Below are 15,200 nucleotides of genomic sequence, written 5' to 3' on the forward strand. Positions count from 1 at the left end.
ACCCCCCCCCAAAATAGTTTGAGAGGCTGAAATACAGTACTTATAGTATAGTGCTGTTTTAGATATTTAAGAATAACTTATATCATGACACAGTTTAGCTCTTCATTAGCTCTTCAAACAGAGTTGATTCTTCTAGAAAGAACAGAAGTTGGGGAGAGGTTTGAAAGCTTTCCAAAAAACCAAACACTCTAACATGTGAGTACTCATTACTTTCTCTAATCCTGGTTTACCACCTGAGATCTGGTTAAAGACTATTATTTTTCCTCCTGTTCAACAAAACTAAAGGTTTAAAAAGGTAAAGCATATAAAAAACTCCATTATTATTTCTTCCAACTGTAAAATAGTTTTTATATGTTACTTGATCAACTGTTCCTTTGATTTCTCTATTTTTTACTATTTTTTTTTTTGCCTGAATGTCAGATGGATTGCTCCTGAATCACAGCTGAGCAGCCTAAACCTGTGTGTTTAATAGTGGCAGGGAACATTTTTATGAGGAAAAGGGCTAATGTTATGTTAACTAGTAAAATTACTATTGGTATTTAACATTTATGAGACAGATTTAAATTTAAATAATGTTTTCTATCTTCCAAATGCTCGGATATATGTTGCACTTCATTTGAAATATTTTAAAAGTTGCCCTTTGATAAATGTAGCATTTTTGGCATATAATCAAAATATTTCAACACTATCTTTACTATAGCTAGAATTGATAACCCTGATAAACATGGCTTTTACATTTATATTTTCATCTGCAATTCAGTGTCTAATCTGCATTTTCCTTTGCTTCCAGCAGCCTCTAAAGCTTTCACATTAAGTAAAAAAATTAAAATCAAATGCATCTTTTAAAGCAAGAGACTGACGTAGGCCCCATTAACAAAAAAAGTTGATCATGATGTTAACAGACAGATTTAAATGAAATTACAGGAAGTAAAATGCAGTTGGTTTACCAGCTATGAACTGACATTTTTAGCAAACAAATGCTATTTTTGTTCCATACTGTTTTCAGTCCATCTGAGCAATTCAGTAAACACTCTGCAGTAGGGACAGACAACACGAGATGTATACTTTCACCTGCGCATGATTTGCACAGCTTAAAATCCTGTTTCAGGTACCATTTTTAGCACAGTCAGCAACAGAAGAGTTTGGGGAACAGAGAGTCACTTACAGCACCTAGGACAGCTCCTTAGCGTGGAGCTGTATTCATTTCAAGGTGGTTCAGTACGCAACTGTAGCTGCTACCAGGAACCAAAACCAACCCCTTATATCAGAGAATGACTTGCCCTTTGGCACATTTGAGGCATGATAGACGCTGCTGGCCAACGTGTTATAGCTTCCCAAATCAACATGAAGCACGTTCCAGTGGCAAAGATAATGTTTTCCAGGGACATCAAGTTTCCAGCTCGATCCTGCTGTACCTAACGTTCACCTGTGACATATCACCGCCTACAAAAATGCCCCCGGCAGCATCCAGCTCTTAAATGAGTCCTAGAAGCGCTAGCAAACGCTTCCGCCAGGTGGATTGATTTAAGGGCAGCGTCTGGTTACAAGTGCTCAGCTACTCATTGAGCCTTGGTCCACTGGATTGGTCCCTCCAACAGCCAGAGCTAGGAGCTCCTACCACAGCACCAACGAATACACTTCGGTCCCTTCTCTCTGGGGACCAACCACACCCTACACAGCTGCAAAACCAGGAAAAACAAACACAACAACACAACCACCAGCCCCAAGCCGTTTGCATACAGAAGACACCAGCTGGGGACTCACCATGTTGACTTCGGAAACCATGTCGATACTGGCAATGTCTATGTTCATCCCCACGCACACAGGAGGCCCTGGAGAGGAGGAGAAGCCATTAGCCCCTACCCATCACTTCTCACCCACAGAGTTGCTGGCAACACGTTTTGCCCTAACAGGAAACACTTTCCCGTCCACACAGAGACTAGCTGAACACAGACTCACACACAGAGACACGGGAAAGAGCCAGACACCGCAGCTCCGTCTGAACAGGGCAACTCACCTCCAAAATCCGGCCGGAGGCGAATGTCGTAGCCTTTCAACAATTTATCCACAGTTTCTTTCACGAAGGACATGTTCCCCGGATCGTTCACGCTGTGGGATAGATGGGCAGCGGGGGCGGGAGGCGAACGATGGGGGTAAAGAAGATAAAGAGAAAAAGAAGGGGGGGTAGGATTGGGGAGAGAGAGTGGGAGATAGGAGAGGAGGAATGGGGGGTCGGAGAGGGGAGAGCAGAAGAGGGATGGGGGATCGGAAAGGGGAAGAGCAAAGGAGGGATGGGGGATAGAATAGGAGAGGGGAGAGCAGAGGAGGGATGGGGGATCGGAGAGGGGAAGAGCAGAGGAGGGATGGGGGATCGGAGAGGGGAAGAGCAGAGGAGGGATGGGGGATCGGAAAGGGGAAGAGCAGAGGAGGGATGGGGGATCGGAAAGGGGAAGGGCAGAGAGGGATGGGGGATCAGAAAGGGGAAGGGCAGAGGAGGGATGGGGGATCAGAGAGGGTAGAGCACAGGAGGGATGAGGATCGGAGAGGGGAAGAGCAGAGGAGGGATCGGAGAGGGTAGAGCAGAGGAGGGATGGGGGATCGGAGAGGGGAAGAGCAGAGGAGGGATGGGGGATAGGATAGGAGAGGGGAGATGGGGAGAGCAGAGGAGGGGGAGCGCAGAGAGGCGAGCAGGGGGGAAGCCGAGGGAAGAGGGGCAGAAAACAGGGGATCAGCTTGTTTTCCTTCCGAAACGCAGCCCTTTAACTCAGCCGCGGCCGCCGGGCGCGCTGGCTCGGAGCAGCCCCTACCTCTGGGCGCAGCAGACCACGGCCACCAGGACGGGAGCGGAGAAGATCCCGAAGATCCTGCCTCCCCCAAAGCCCCACATCCCTCCGCTCCGGGCTCCCTCCCCGCAGCAGCCGCCGCTGCCGCGACCCGAGAGCCGCCTGCTGAGGAAGAGGCGGAGGCGAAGGCGACAGTCCCCCACCCCCCACCCCGGCCCCGGCAGCCTCCCGCACGCCGGGCTGCAGAGACCCCGGCGCCGGGCTGTGCCGAGCCCCGGAGGAACCCCCAACCCCCTCCCCCCTCCGCCGGAGCCCGGCTGCCTGGCTCCCCCTCCCCGCCTCCCGCCCGCCCCTTCTCCCTCCGCCCGGGGAGGGGAGGGCTCCTCGGTCTGGGCGGGCGGGGGGAGCGGGCTGGGCCGGGGCTCGGGGCGAGCGGCGGCTGCCCCGGCTCCTCCAGGCGGGGAGCGAAGCTCTGCGGGGCTGGCTGCGGTGCCACGTGGGGAGCCCGAGAGCCGGCGCCCGGCTGGGACACCCCCCAGCGGCAGCCGCCCCGGCCCCGCGCTCCCAGGAACCAGCCGGGGCAGCCGCCTCAGCCCGGCCCGGCGGCGGGGCAGGCGCCACTGGCGCCCCGGGGCTGCTCCCGCCACTGCCCCGGGGGGTAGCCCCGCCCCGCCCCCGCCGGCCAGCGCGCACTCCGGCCCCAAAGGCCGGCGGGCTGAGCCGGGGGGTGGGGGCAAAATGCTCAGTGCCCCCGGGACAGGCTGAGCCCCTGGGGCAGCCCGTGAGCGCAGCGCCCTTGGCCCGCGCAGCCGGGAGCAGCGCCCGGCGCTGGGGGCGAGCCGCTTCCGCGCGGGCAGCGCTGCACCTGCGAGCAGGGGCTGAGAAGTGAGCGCAGCTTCCACCGCGCAGCGCCCTCCGCTTCCGCACCCCTGGGCCGGGCTCAGTGAGGGCGGCTCACGGTCACAATGCCCTGTGCCCTCCGCTCGCGCACCGCCATGGACCAAGCTCAGCCAGTGCCTCCACTCATGGCCACAGCTCCCTCCACTAGTCCACCCCTGACCCGGGCCAAGCGGGTGCTGCACTTCCTGGGTGCAAACACACAGGCACCCACCAACGGGGCTGAGAAATGATTGCAGCCCATGCAACAAGTTTCGTCCGCTCACTGGTACCCATGAGCAGGACTGGGTGTGGAATGCCGCCCCTCCCCAGTCCCACTCCACTAATGCACCTGTGGGCGGCTGTGCGCAGGGCTTGGCAGAGGCGTGATGAGGCAGTTAACCCAACCAAGGGGGTTAGGCGAGATTTAGAAGTTCAGTACCAGTGCCTGAGAATGGCGGTCCCTGAGTGGGCAGAGAACCTTTGTGGAAGTGGCTACAGAACCAATTTTCATGAGGGTCCAGTCATTTTGAATACACAATTTGAGGTATCTTGGGCCTGTTTTTCACAGCTTCTGAGCAACTGTAGCTCCCACTGACTTCAATTAAAGTTGTGAGTGCTCAGCATCTCTGAGGGGGAAATCAAGCCTCTAGCTGTCTCAACCCTTCAGCATATACCCTGGGCTCCAAAAACAAAACACAGAGAGAACGATCCTCATGATTTTAAGGCCTGATGTGATTTTAGAATGCTTGGGGTTGGCCATAGTGAACCTGTGTCTGCAAAGGGAACGTGCAAGTTGGGGAGAGTTACCAAGAAACCTAAAAGAAGAAAGAAAAGGTTAGAGAATGCTGAAAGAATACACCTTGTGTAAAATAGAATATTGCATAATACATTTAAAACATTGAGAACTTTTCTTAAATAGATTGTCTATTTTATAATTGAAATAATATTCTTTAGAGGATTCAGTACATCTGATTAATGCCCTGTTCAGGTGCATTTGAAATGCATCTGAGGTGTGACTGAATCAACACTCCTGTAGAGTCTATCACATTTTATTACTTAAGTTAAAATATTCTTCCTCTTATCTGACCTCTCAGATTAACCCATGTCCATTTATTTGTTGATAGTTTAAAAGATAGTCCAACAGGGAGTCCCTAGGCCAGGGAATTGGAAATGGGATATGAAGCATTTGCCCTCCTGGACCTTGCTTTCAATCTAAGTAATAACTGAAAGTCTGTCTGGGCAAAAATCACATTGGGGAAGATAGCTACTAGAGTCTGCCCTGGGATAGTGGTTGGGGTGTGCTATAGACTGCTGGGATCCAATTTGGATATGGATAGAGACCTCTTTAATGTTTTTAACAAAGTAAATACTAATGGGAATTGTGTGATCCTGGGAGACTTTAACTTCTCAGATATAGACTGGAGGACACGTGCTCATGTGGTCACTTTGGATGAGCTATTACCAGCAGGAGAGTGAGTTTGTGTGTGTATGGGGGTCGGGGGGTGAGAAAACCTGGATTTGTGCTGGAAATGGCCCACCTTGATTATCATGCACATTGTAGGGAGAGTGGTCACTTTGGATAAGCTATTACCAGCAGGAGAGTGAGTTTGTGTGTGTGTGTTTTTTGGAAGGGGGGGGGGTGAGAAAACCTGGATTTGTGCTGGAAATGGCCCACCTTGATTTTCATACACATTGTAAGGAGAGTGTTCACTTTGGATAAGCTATTACCAGCAGGAGAGTGAGTTTGTGTGTGTGGTTTTTGGAGGGGGTGGGGGGGGGGTGAGAAAACCTGGATTTGTGCTGGAAATGGCCCAACTTGATGATCACTTTAGATAAGCTATTACCAGCAGGAGAGTGGGGTGGGAGGAGGTATTGTTTCATGGTCTCTGTGTATATAATGTCTTCTGCAGTTTCCACAGTATGCATCCGATGAAGTGAGCTGTAACTCACGAAAGCTCATGCTCAAATAAATTGGTTAGTCTCTAAGGTGCCACAAGTACTCCTTTTCTTTTTGCGAATACAGACTAACACGGCTGTTACTCTGAAACCAATAATAATAATAGGGCTCAGATTTTCCTGGATGTTATAGCTGATGGATTCCTTCACCAAGTAGTTGCTGAACCGACAAGAGAGGATGCCATTTTAGATGCAGTGAGCAGTGAGGACCTCATAGAAGAAATGATTGTATGGGACAACCTTGGTTCGTGTGATCATGAGCTAATTCAGTTCAAACTAAATGGAAGGATAAACAAAAATAGATCTGTGACTAGGGTTTTTGATTTCAAAAAGGGTAACTTTAAAAAATTAAGGACATTATTTAGGGAAGTGGATTGGACTGAAAAACTTGTGGATCTAAAGGTGGAGGAGGCCTGGAATTACTTCAAGTCAAAGTTGCAGAAACTATCAGAAGCCTGCATCCCAAGAAAAGGGAAAAAATTCATAGGCAGGAGTTGTAGACCAAGCTGGATGAGCAAGCATCTCAGAGAGGTGATTAAGAAAAAGCAGAAAGCATACAGGGAGTGGAAGATGCGAGAGATCAGCAAGGAAAGCTACCTTACTGAGGTCAGAACATGTAGGAATAAAGTGAGAAAGGCCAAAAGCCATGTAGAGTTGGACCTTGCAAAGGGAATTAAAAGCAATAGTAAAAGGTTCTATAGCCATATAAATAAGAAGAAAACAAAGAAAGAAGAAGTGGGACTGCTTAACACTGAGGATGGAGTGGAGGTTAAGGATAATCTAGGCCTGGCCCAATATCTAAACAAATACTTTGCCTCAGTCTTTAACTAGGCTAATGAGAAGCTTAGGGATAATGGTAGGACGACAAATGGGAATGAGGATATGGAGGTAGATATTACCACATCCGAGGTAGAAGCCAAACTCGAACAACTTAATGGGACTAAATCGGGGGTCCTGGATAATCTTCATCCATGAATATTAAAGGAACTGGCACATGAAATTGCAAGCCCATTAGCAAGAATTTTTAATGAATCTGTAGATTCAGAGGTTGTACCGTATGATTGGAGAATTGCTAACATAGTTCCTATTTCTAAGAAAGGGGAAAAAAAGTGATCCAGGTAATTATAGGCCTGTTAGTTTGACATCTGTAGGGTGCAAGTTCTTGGAAAAAATTTTGAAGGAGAAAGTAGTTAAGGACATTGAGGTCAATGGTAATTGGGACAAAATACAACATGGCTTTACAAAAGGTAGATCCTGTCAAACCAACTTGATCTCCTTCTTTGAGAAGATAACAGATTTTTTTAGACAAAGGGAATGCAGTGGATCTAATTTACCTCAATTTCAGTAAAGCATTTGATACGGTTCCACATGGAGAATTATTAGCTAAATTGGAAAAGATGGAGTTCAATATGAAAACTGAAAGGTGGATAAGGAACTGGTTAAAGGGGAGACTACAGCGGGTCACACTGAAAGGTAAACTGTCAGACTGGAAGGAGGATACTAATGGAGTTCCTCAGGGATCGGTTTTGGGAACAATCTTATTTAATCTTTTTATTACTGATCAAAGCACAAAAAGCGGGAATGTGCTAATAAAGTCTGTGGATGACACAAAGCTGGGAGGTATTGCCAATACAGAGAAGATCCTGGATATCATACAGGAAGATCTGGATGACCTTGTAAACTGGAGTAATAGTAATAGAATGAAATTTAATAGTGAAACGTGCAAGGTCATGCATTTAGGGATTAATAACAAGAATTTCTGTTATAATCTGGGGACGCATTGCTTGGAAGTAACAGAGGAAGAGAAGGACCTCGGAGTACTGGCTGATCACAGGATGACTATGAGCCGCCAAAGTGATATGGCCGTGAAAAAAGCTAATGCAGTCTTGCGATGCATCAGGTGAGGTATTTCCAGTAGAGATAAGGAGGTGTTAGTACCGTTATACAAGGCACTGGTGAGACCTCATTTGGAATATTGTGTGCAGTTCTGGTCTCCTATGTTTAAGAAGGATGAATTCAAACTGGAACAGGTACAGAGAAGGGCTACTAGGATGATCCGAGGAATGGAAAAGCTGTCTTATGAAAGGAGACTCAATGAGCTTGGCTTGTTTAGCCTAACCAAAAGAAGGCTGAGAGGAGATATGATTGCTATCTATAAATATGTCAGAGGGATAAATACCATGGAGGGAGAAGAATTATTTAAGCTCAGTACCAATGTGGACACAAGAACATATGGATATAAACTGGCCATCAGGAAGTTTAGACTTGAAATTAGATGAAGGTTTCTAACCATCAGAGGAGTGAAGTTCTGGAACAGCGTTCCAAGGGAAGCAGTGGGGGCAAAAGACATATTTGGCTTAAAGACAAAGCTTGATAAATTTATGGAGGAGATGATATAATGGGATAGCCTAATTCTGGCAATTAATTTATCTTCATTGGGTAGATATGCCCAATGGCATGTGATGGGATGTTAGATGGGGTGGGATGTGAGTTACTATGGAGAATTCTTTCCTGGGTGTCTGGCTGGTGAGTCTTGCCCACATGCTCAGGGTTTAGCTGATCGCCATATTTGGGGTCGGGAAGGAATTTTCCCCCAGGTCAGATTGACAGAGGCCCTGGGGGTTTTTTGCCTTCCTCTGCAGCGTCGGGCATGGGTCACTTGCTGAAGGATTCTCTGCACCTTGAAGTCTGTAAACCACGATTTGAAGACTTCAATAGCTCAGACATAAGTTAGGGGTTTGTTACAGGAGTTGGTGGGTGAGATTCCATGACCTGCGTTGTGCAGGAGGTCAGACTAGACGGTCATAATGGTCTCTTCTGACCTTAAAGTCTATGATTCTATGATTATGACATGAAAGATGTTCAATGGAAAAGAGAAAGTGGTCTCCCGTTCTTAGTGGACGGTTGTCCACAATACAAAGAGGCACTATGACAACAGTCACTAATTGGCAGACTTAGCAGAAGAACCAGAATGGAATATGTGTAGAGCTGTGGTTCTCAACCAGGGGGATCGCAAGGGCAGGGCCCATGTTAAGGGGTGGCAAGTAGGGCAATTGCCCCTGGCCACATGCCACGAGGGCCCTGCAAACCTGAGTTACATGCTTCAGCCTTGGGCAGTGGGGCTCAGGCTTCAGACTCCTGAAAGGGGTCTAGTAGTCTGGAAAGGTTGAGAACCCCAGGTGTAGAGAATGAACTCCATTCTCATCCCTACCAGCAGTCCCTCATGCTCAGGATCAAGTCATATAAGTGGAACCATTTATAATGAAAATTTGTGGTGCAGCTGCTCATTCTGATGAAACACTTTAGCTTCCTGGACTCTTGGGTCACTCTCTGTGCAGCTGATCTGCTTCTGATTAAAAAATTGTCCAAGACCAGAAAAACTTGTATTCCTCTCTTCCAGAGGTCTGCCACAGTTATTCCTAGGGAAAATGGATAGGCCAAATGTGAGCAGTTGGACCTCTTGTATGGAAGATATGGTATGAAAAGTTAAGGTGGTATCTGTGCAGTTGATGATTAGGTATATAGAAGCATGTGCCTACCAAGCCTATAGACGTGAGGTAGTTCTCTGGAAGTAGTCCTCTGATACTATGGTGGAAACCATTGTCTGAAGAGGGGGGTGGGGCTTGAGATGCTAAGAATCTTTTTTGGGCGCTGGGACTTGTTGAAAGAAGTGGAAGTGGGATGAGGAGGCATCCAAAATCTTGAGGAGAATTCCAGCTTTCCTCCCTGTAGGCAAGAACATCCACCTTAACACTTCTGGAGAGACAGAAGAGGAGGCACCGACAGGAAGATCACTGTTCTAGGAGCCAATCAATGCATTAAGGAGGTCTGCTTGCAAGCAACTCATGCATTCTCTGCAAGGTATCAATCACCAAGGCTGCAGCAGAAATGCTGGCTTGAAAATCAAGGAAGAGGGACTCAACCACTCCTTGTAAGACAGCACTGGCAGTCGCGGGACTCTTGGGCAGACAAGTTGGATCTGGCAAAATGGATATGTCTCAGTCTCCGTATTGGGCTCAGAACTACCTGACAGAGCATCTTCTCTTAATTTTCCCCTTCTTTGGCTTCTTGTGGCTGACTTTGATGAAGATACAATGTGCCTAAGGAGAAGAATGTAAACTCAAAGGGTTCAGAAACCCAAATTAAAGGCAGACAAGATCCAAAGGGGGAAAGGGAGAATCACTGCTAGAACCGAAGCAGTATCTTTTGTGAAATTAGGGATATTAATTGTACTAAAATTGGAAGTATGCTACTGCCTGTTTGCTCTGCCTTGAAGCATTTTTAATATCCTGCTGGTTTAACCTGCTGAGAAGATGTAATTAATACAGCTCATTGGAAAACTTTTTTTTTCCCCTCATGGAAAATCTTGACTTTGTCCAAAAACTGAAAAATATTGTCCAAAAAGATTTTGATTAAAATCATGAAATTGCATGAGGAAGAAGACACTGTTCACTTCCCCCCTCTCCCTTCCTCTCCCCTAAAATTCCCTCGTGTTGGCAGAGCTTTACAGTGAGGGCAAAAGTCTGTAGAATGTGCATCTGGGGTCAGGGCATAAGGAATGCTCTGAACCTTGTCTGACAACCATGCACACTGCCTTCACATCTATTCAGATGATGAATCATGATTGCCGGACATACTACTTTAGGAGAATAATCTCATGTGTACCTGGTGTGCATATTTAGGAGCACATTGTGCCATTCTTGCACATGTTGAGTGATACCTCCCCTGCATATAGTGCTACAGATTTCAAAATAGCAAGTAGTGAATGGTGTTGCATGAATCCATTTGTTTTAGTTGCATAACTTATTTTTCATCTAATTTTACTAAAACAGTTATGTTGAAGGTTTTGACTGACTATGGATTTTATCATTTTAGTGGGGCTACATGCAGGTGAGGTTTTAATCAATGTGAGTAATGGGTACATACTCTGGTCCTTAATGTGATGTTTGACCCAAACTGTTCTGAATTATTGTTTATTGTTCAGTTACAAAAACTAAGACCATTATTTCCACAACTTCAAGAAAACTTGACTGAAATTTGCTTTACTTGAATAGACTTAAAATAGTATTCTTGCAGCTTGACCACAATTTCTTATATGGCAAAAGTTCTGAATTATGCAGAATATGAATCAGACCCATCAAAATAAAAATATATTGACAATTTGGCATAGTGAAAATGGTCAGGGCTCTTTATAACCCTGATTTTTCATAATAAAGATTAATATTTATGCACTCAAGTAACATTTATACATTAGAGAAGCCTGAAGTGCCTTAGAAATAATATTCTTAATGACTCTCTTGGGGAAAGCACAATTTAGGTCTGGAACAAACAAACAAAATGGAGTTTCTGAGTTGGCAGTTGATGAAAGATCTATTTACCATGGAGACTGTCAAGAGTTCCTATCTAAATTCCTTCACTAATAACCCTAATATCTTTATCAAAAGATTATAAAAATAAATTTAAATGTTAGTAGTTACATTCTGTTCCAGAATATATATCAGCACAGAGTATAAGGGTACATCAGATGTATCTGTATTTTCATATTTATCAAATAGTATTATGAATACTATTTATTCATATGATTTGTAAGTTAGCTAATCTTTATGTTATTATTTATATTGTAACAGTAGAGGTCCTGGTCAAGGCTGCAGCTCCATTGTGCTATACATTGCACAAGCCAGAGTAAAATAGAAAAGGGCTTGTTATTTGATTGTTGATATTTAATGTCACATATATCTGAAGAAAAGGTCAAGTTGATTACTAGTAACTCTAACTTTAATACAGTAGTAGCCTCTGGATAAGGACTAGCTGAAACAAACAAACAAACAAAGAGACATAAGCTTGTGCTGATTTTTTTTGCCAAATGTCCTTTTCAGTTTTGTCCTGAGCAATGACAAAACAATAAGACTCAACACAAAACAAAACAACCAAAAACCTGCAATGACTTGGCATCAATCCTGACTTGCTAAGACTAAGAAGAGTTCTGAAGGTGGTAATGCACAATAACAGAAAAATAAAATGACAGATGGCTTTAAGCCTTTTTGCTCTCCTGTACACAGTTTCTTACTTACGCAAAAGTATGGCTTTAACAGGCCGTGGAACACGAGGAACTAGGTGGTAAGCAATACCTTCAGTGTCTGAAGAATGTGGAAAGATGTCTATGAGGAGACTGCGTCCACACTCTCACCCTGCCCAGACGCACTCCCTGTTGGTGCCTGTCAAAGTGCTGTTGAGCCCTTCTCTTGAGCTTCAGGAATAAAGACACACCCCCACCCCCACTCTCACCTGACCGGGATATATCCCTTTGGCAGTGCTGGACAGCTCTTCCCTTTCATACTAAGAATGCTGACAGTGTTTTTGGTGCACTCTGTGCAAGAGTGACATGAGAAAGAACCTGGATGCCAAATATCAGGATAGTGTGCCAAATTCTTCCTTGATGTAACTATTGAAATTAATATATGTACACCTAGGATATATACATCCACTGCATCAAGAAATATACTTAGGATAAGTTTGGCCACATAAATATATAATTATATTTTAAAAGTGAAATTACTGTTAGGTGTGTGTGTTGTTACTTTAATTTAAAGATCATTATGTGGCTCAGAGTAAGTGGCTTTCTAAGTATGTGTTCATAAAGATTATTAACATTTTAAAAGGGTCAATGCTCCATTTAAAGAACATAATGTCAATTAGAAGTTATTGTTCATTACTTACCTTGTGTCATAAATTGCATACAATTTTTTGTTCTCTTCAACTGCATTCCTAGAGAAAGAGAAAGTAAATGTGATTTATTTATATATTATATATTCATAATCTAAATAAAACAGAGTTTTAGGCCTACAGGATCTTCACACCTTCGTTATAGAATCTAAATATGGAAAAAAAAAATATCCGTTAGTTGTCTTGTCCAATCTTTGCCATGAGAAGATTGTTTCAATCTGCAGGAAATAGTGTAAACATGTTTTAAATTATGTATCTATAACTCTGTTGCCAAGAAATTAAAAACAAAACAAAGTCATTGATCTTGTGGCACATTCAAAACAAATCCATATTCTCTTAGGTTCTTTCTGCTGGCATGACAGAAGGAACTAGCCAAGAACCAAAACTTGAAGTCAGTTACAAACTTCCATTGATTTCAATGGGAGGAAGAGCAGGCCCAGACAGTGTTTCCAGAGCATTGTTGACATTGCTGATATTACTAGTATAAAAACAGAAGTTTAAGCAAGATAGTTTTTGAGAATGGTGTGATAAATGTTGGAGGTGCTCTGCAATAGTTATTGATTTGTATCCCAAAATGTGATTTATGTGCTATGTGTTTAAGTCTAACAGAAGGGATCACACAGTTTTCATACCCACAGGTAATCACGGGTGATTATACGCCGTTAAGGCTGAATTGGGTCTTACTACGCAAACAATGCAGGAACCAGTTGCATTCTTATAGATGGCTTGGCTGGATGCTCTGTCCCAGTGGTTCTCAACCCAGGGTACATATACCCCTGGGGGCATGCAGAGGTCTTCCAAGGGGTAGATCAACTCATTTAGATATTTGCTTAGTTTTACAACAGGCTACATAAAAAACACTAACAAAGTCAGTACAAACTAAAATTTCATACAGACAATGACTTGTTTATACTGCTCTATATACTATACACTGAAATGTAAGTACAATATTTTTATTACAATTGATTTATTTTATAATTATAAGGTAAAAACCAGAACTTACGCAATTTTTCAGTAATAGTGTGATGGGATACTTTTGTATTTGTATGTCTGATTTTGTAAGTAAGTAGTATTTTTTTAAGTGAAGTGAAACTTGGGGGTACGCAAGACAAATCAGACTCCTGAAAGGGGTACAGTGGTCTGGAAAGGTTGAGAGCCACTGCTCTGGCCAACCTGGAAGAAACAGCCAGAGGTAGAAGGAAGATGTCATATCTGGGGGCCCAGACAAGCACAGGGAGGGTGGCAGCTCAAAAACAAAAACAAACAAACAAACCAGTTTTCTTAGGGAAACAGGAGACAGACTCTCAGGTTACAGAGGTACATCTAGACTGGAGCTGGAGATGTAATTTCCAGCTCAGGTAAAATACCCATGAGATCTCTGACCAAGCTAGCATGCTAAAAATAGAAGTGTAGTTGCAGCAACTCAAATAGTAGGAGGGGCTAGCCAACTTGAATAGGATCCATCTAAGACCCATGGTACATATTCTGGGCAAATACCCTCTCCTGCTGCCCACGCTACTGCAGCTACTCTTCTATTTTTACTGTGTTAACTTGATCAGTTAGTGTGGGTATGTCTACTCAAGCTAGAAATTATACCTTCCAGCTCTAGTGCAGACATACCCCATGTCTACATTACAGAGTTAAACTAGATGATTGACACCTGAGACTGCTCACCTAGGTTAGCCTAGCCAGGGTGTGAGTATTCCCCACAGCAAAGTCATACCTGAGTTACTGTGTCCTCACTGTTTCTGCATGCATCCATGTGTGTTGGAGGATGTATCCCATGGATCTTTGTGCTGAGGTGCTCCAATCGTGTCAATTGTGGGAGAACCTTCTCTGCCCTTCAGGGGCAATTGTAAGAAGGCATTGAATGTCTGTCAGCTCTCAAGTGATTTAGCTTTCATCCTCACAGCTGAGTGGGCAGGCTTCAGCCTGAGTTAGCCTGGACCTCGGGCTCTAACCCACAACCCTAGGTGAGTAAGCTATCCAGATTTAAAAGCAAACCCTGTTCAGAGGGTTTTATGTGTGGATTGGCGGTGGGGGGGCAAGTAGGGGAGGACAGTGATAGGAGCCTAGTTTAACCGTGCAGTGCAGATATACCCTCAGAGACCAGTTGAGACCAGGCTGGGTCCCAAGAGATACCTGGCTGCCTGAAAGCATGTTTGTTGGTACACAGCTTAACCTGTAACTCAAAAGGAAAGACCATCAAACTTAGCTAGTAGTGAAGCATATTTTTTGATGAGACTAAATATACATTTGTTGTTTTAAAATCATGTTCGCTAATGCCTTGTTCCAACTGCTAAATAAAATACTTTACAAAGACTGTTAGTCAATTTCACGGGTCACAGGTTGTCAGAGGGAGGAAATGCAGGTACCTAAAATCCTGTCAAACCTGCAGTGTGATAAAAGTTGGTAACACAGGACAGTATACCCTAGTCCCAGTCTAAGAGTAGAAGAATCACAAGAGTCCACCCCAATACAATTTAGGGCAAGAGGCCCAAGAACTGAGGGAGTGAACTCAGAGAGACCAGAAAGGGGACATAGGTAACTGTGACAAATGGCATTTACACTTGATGGCAAATAAGTCTTTTAACTAGGTATGTTTAGGAAAAGTAACTGATAAATAAAGGTATAGTAGTCCTAATAAATATAGCTTATGTGCCAAATTAACTACTGGTAGAAGAGGGCACAAGCGTGTTTGCTTCAAATTGAGTATTCAAACTATAAATGGCCAAAATGTCTATTTGAAATCTACCCAATTAAATATAAAGATTCTCCTTAGGTATAAATGACTTGGATATACTAATGACAGTTTCCTGTAATATCTCTACAATTAAAATTCATAAGAGAATGCAAAAC

At 44.3% G+C, this 15,200-nt stretch overlaps 1 protein-coding gene across 2 annotated transcripts in view; it reads right to left on the reverse strand.

The window, feature by feature from the left end:
* The window catches only part of GABRB3 (gamma-aminobutyric acid type A receptor subunit beta3), a 165,186-nt gene extending 162,114 nt beyond the window's left edge, over positions 1-3,072 (reverse strand). Inside the window, exons 1-3 of one of the 2 annotated variants that reach the window (XM_043537661.1) lie at positions 2,808-2,935; positions 2,018-2,109; positions 1,765-1,832 (exon numbers count right to left, since the gene is read on the reverse strand). In XM_043537661.1, coding sequence (XP_043393596.1) covers positions 1,765-1,832; positions 2,018-2,109; positions 2,808-2,887 — 240 coding nt within the window. In that variant the 5' untranslated portion in view covers positions 2,888-2,935. Of the gene's footprint in view, positions 1-1,764; positions 1,833-2,017; positions 2,110-2,807 lie in introns of both variants that reach the window. The other variant, XM_037898739.2, reaches the window with a different exon arrangement.
* Positions 3,073-15,200: the final 12,128 nt, after the last annotated feature.

This window comes from Chelonia mydas, chromosome 1 (genome assembly GCF_015237465.2).
Source record: "Chelonia mydas isolate rCheMyd1 chromosome 1, rCheMyd1.pri.v2, whole genome shotgun sequence".
NCBI lineage: Eukaryota > Metazoa > Chordata > Testudines > Cheloniidae > Chelonia > Chelonia mydas.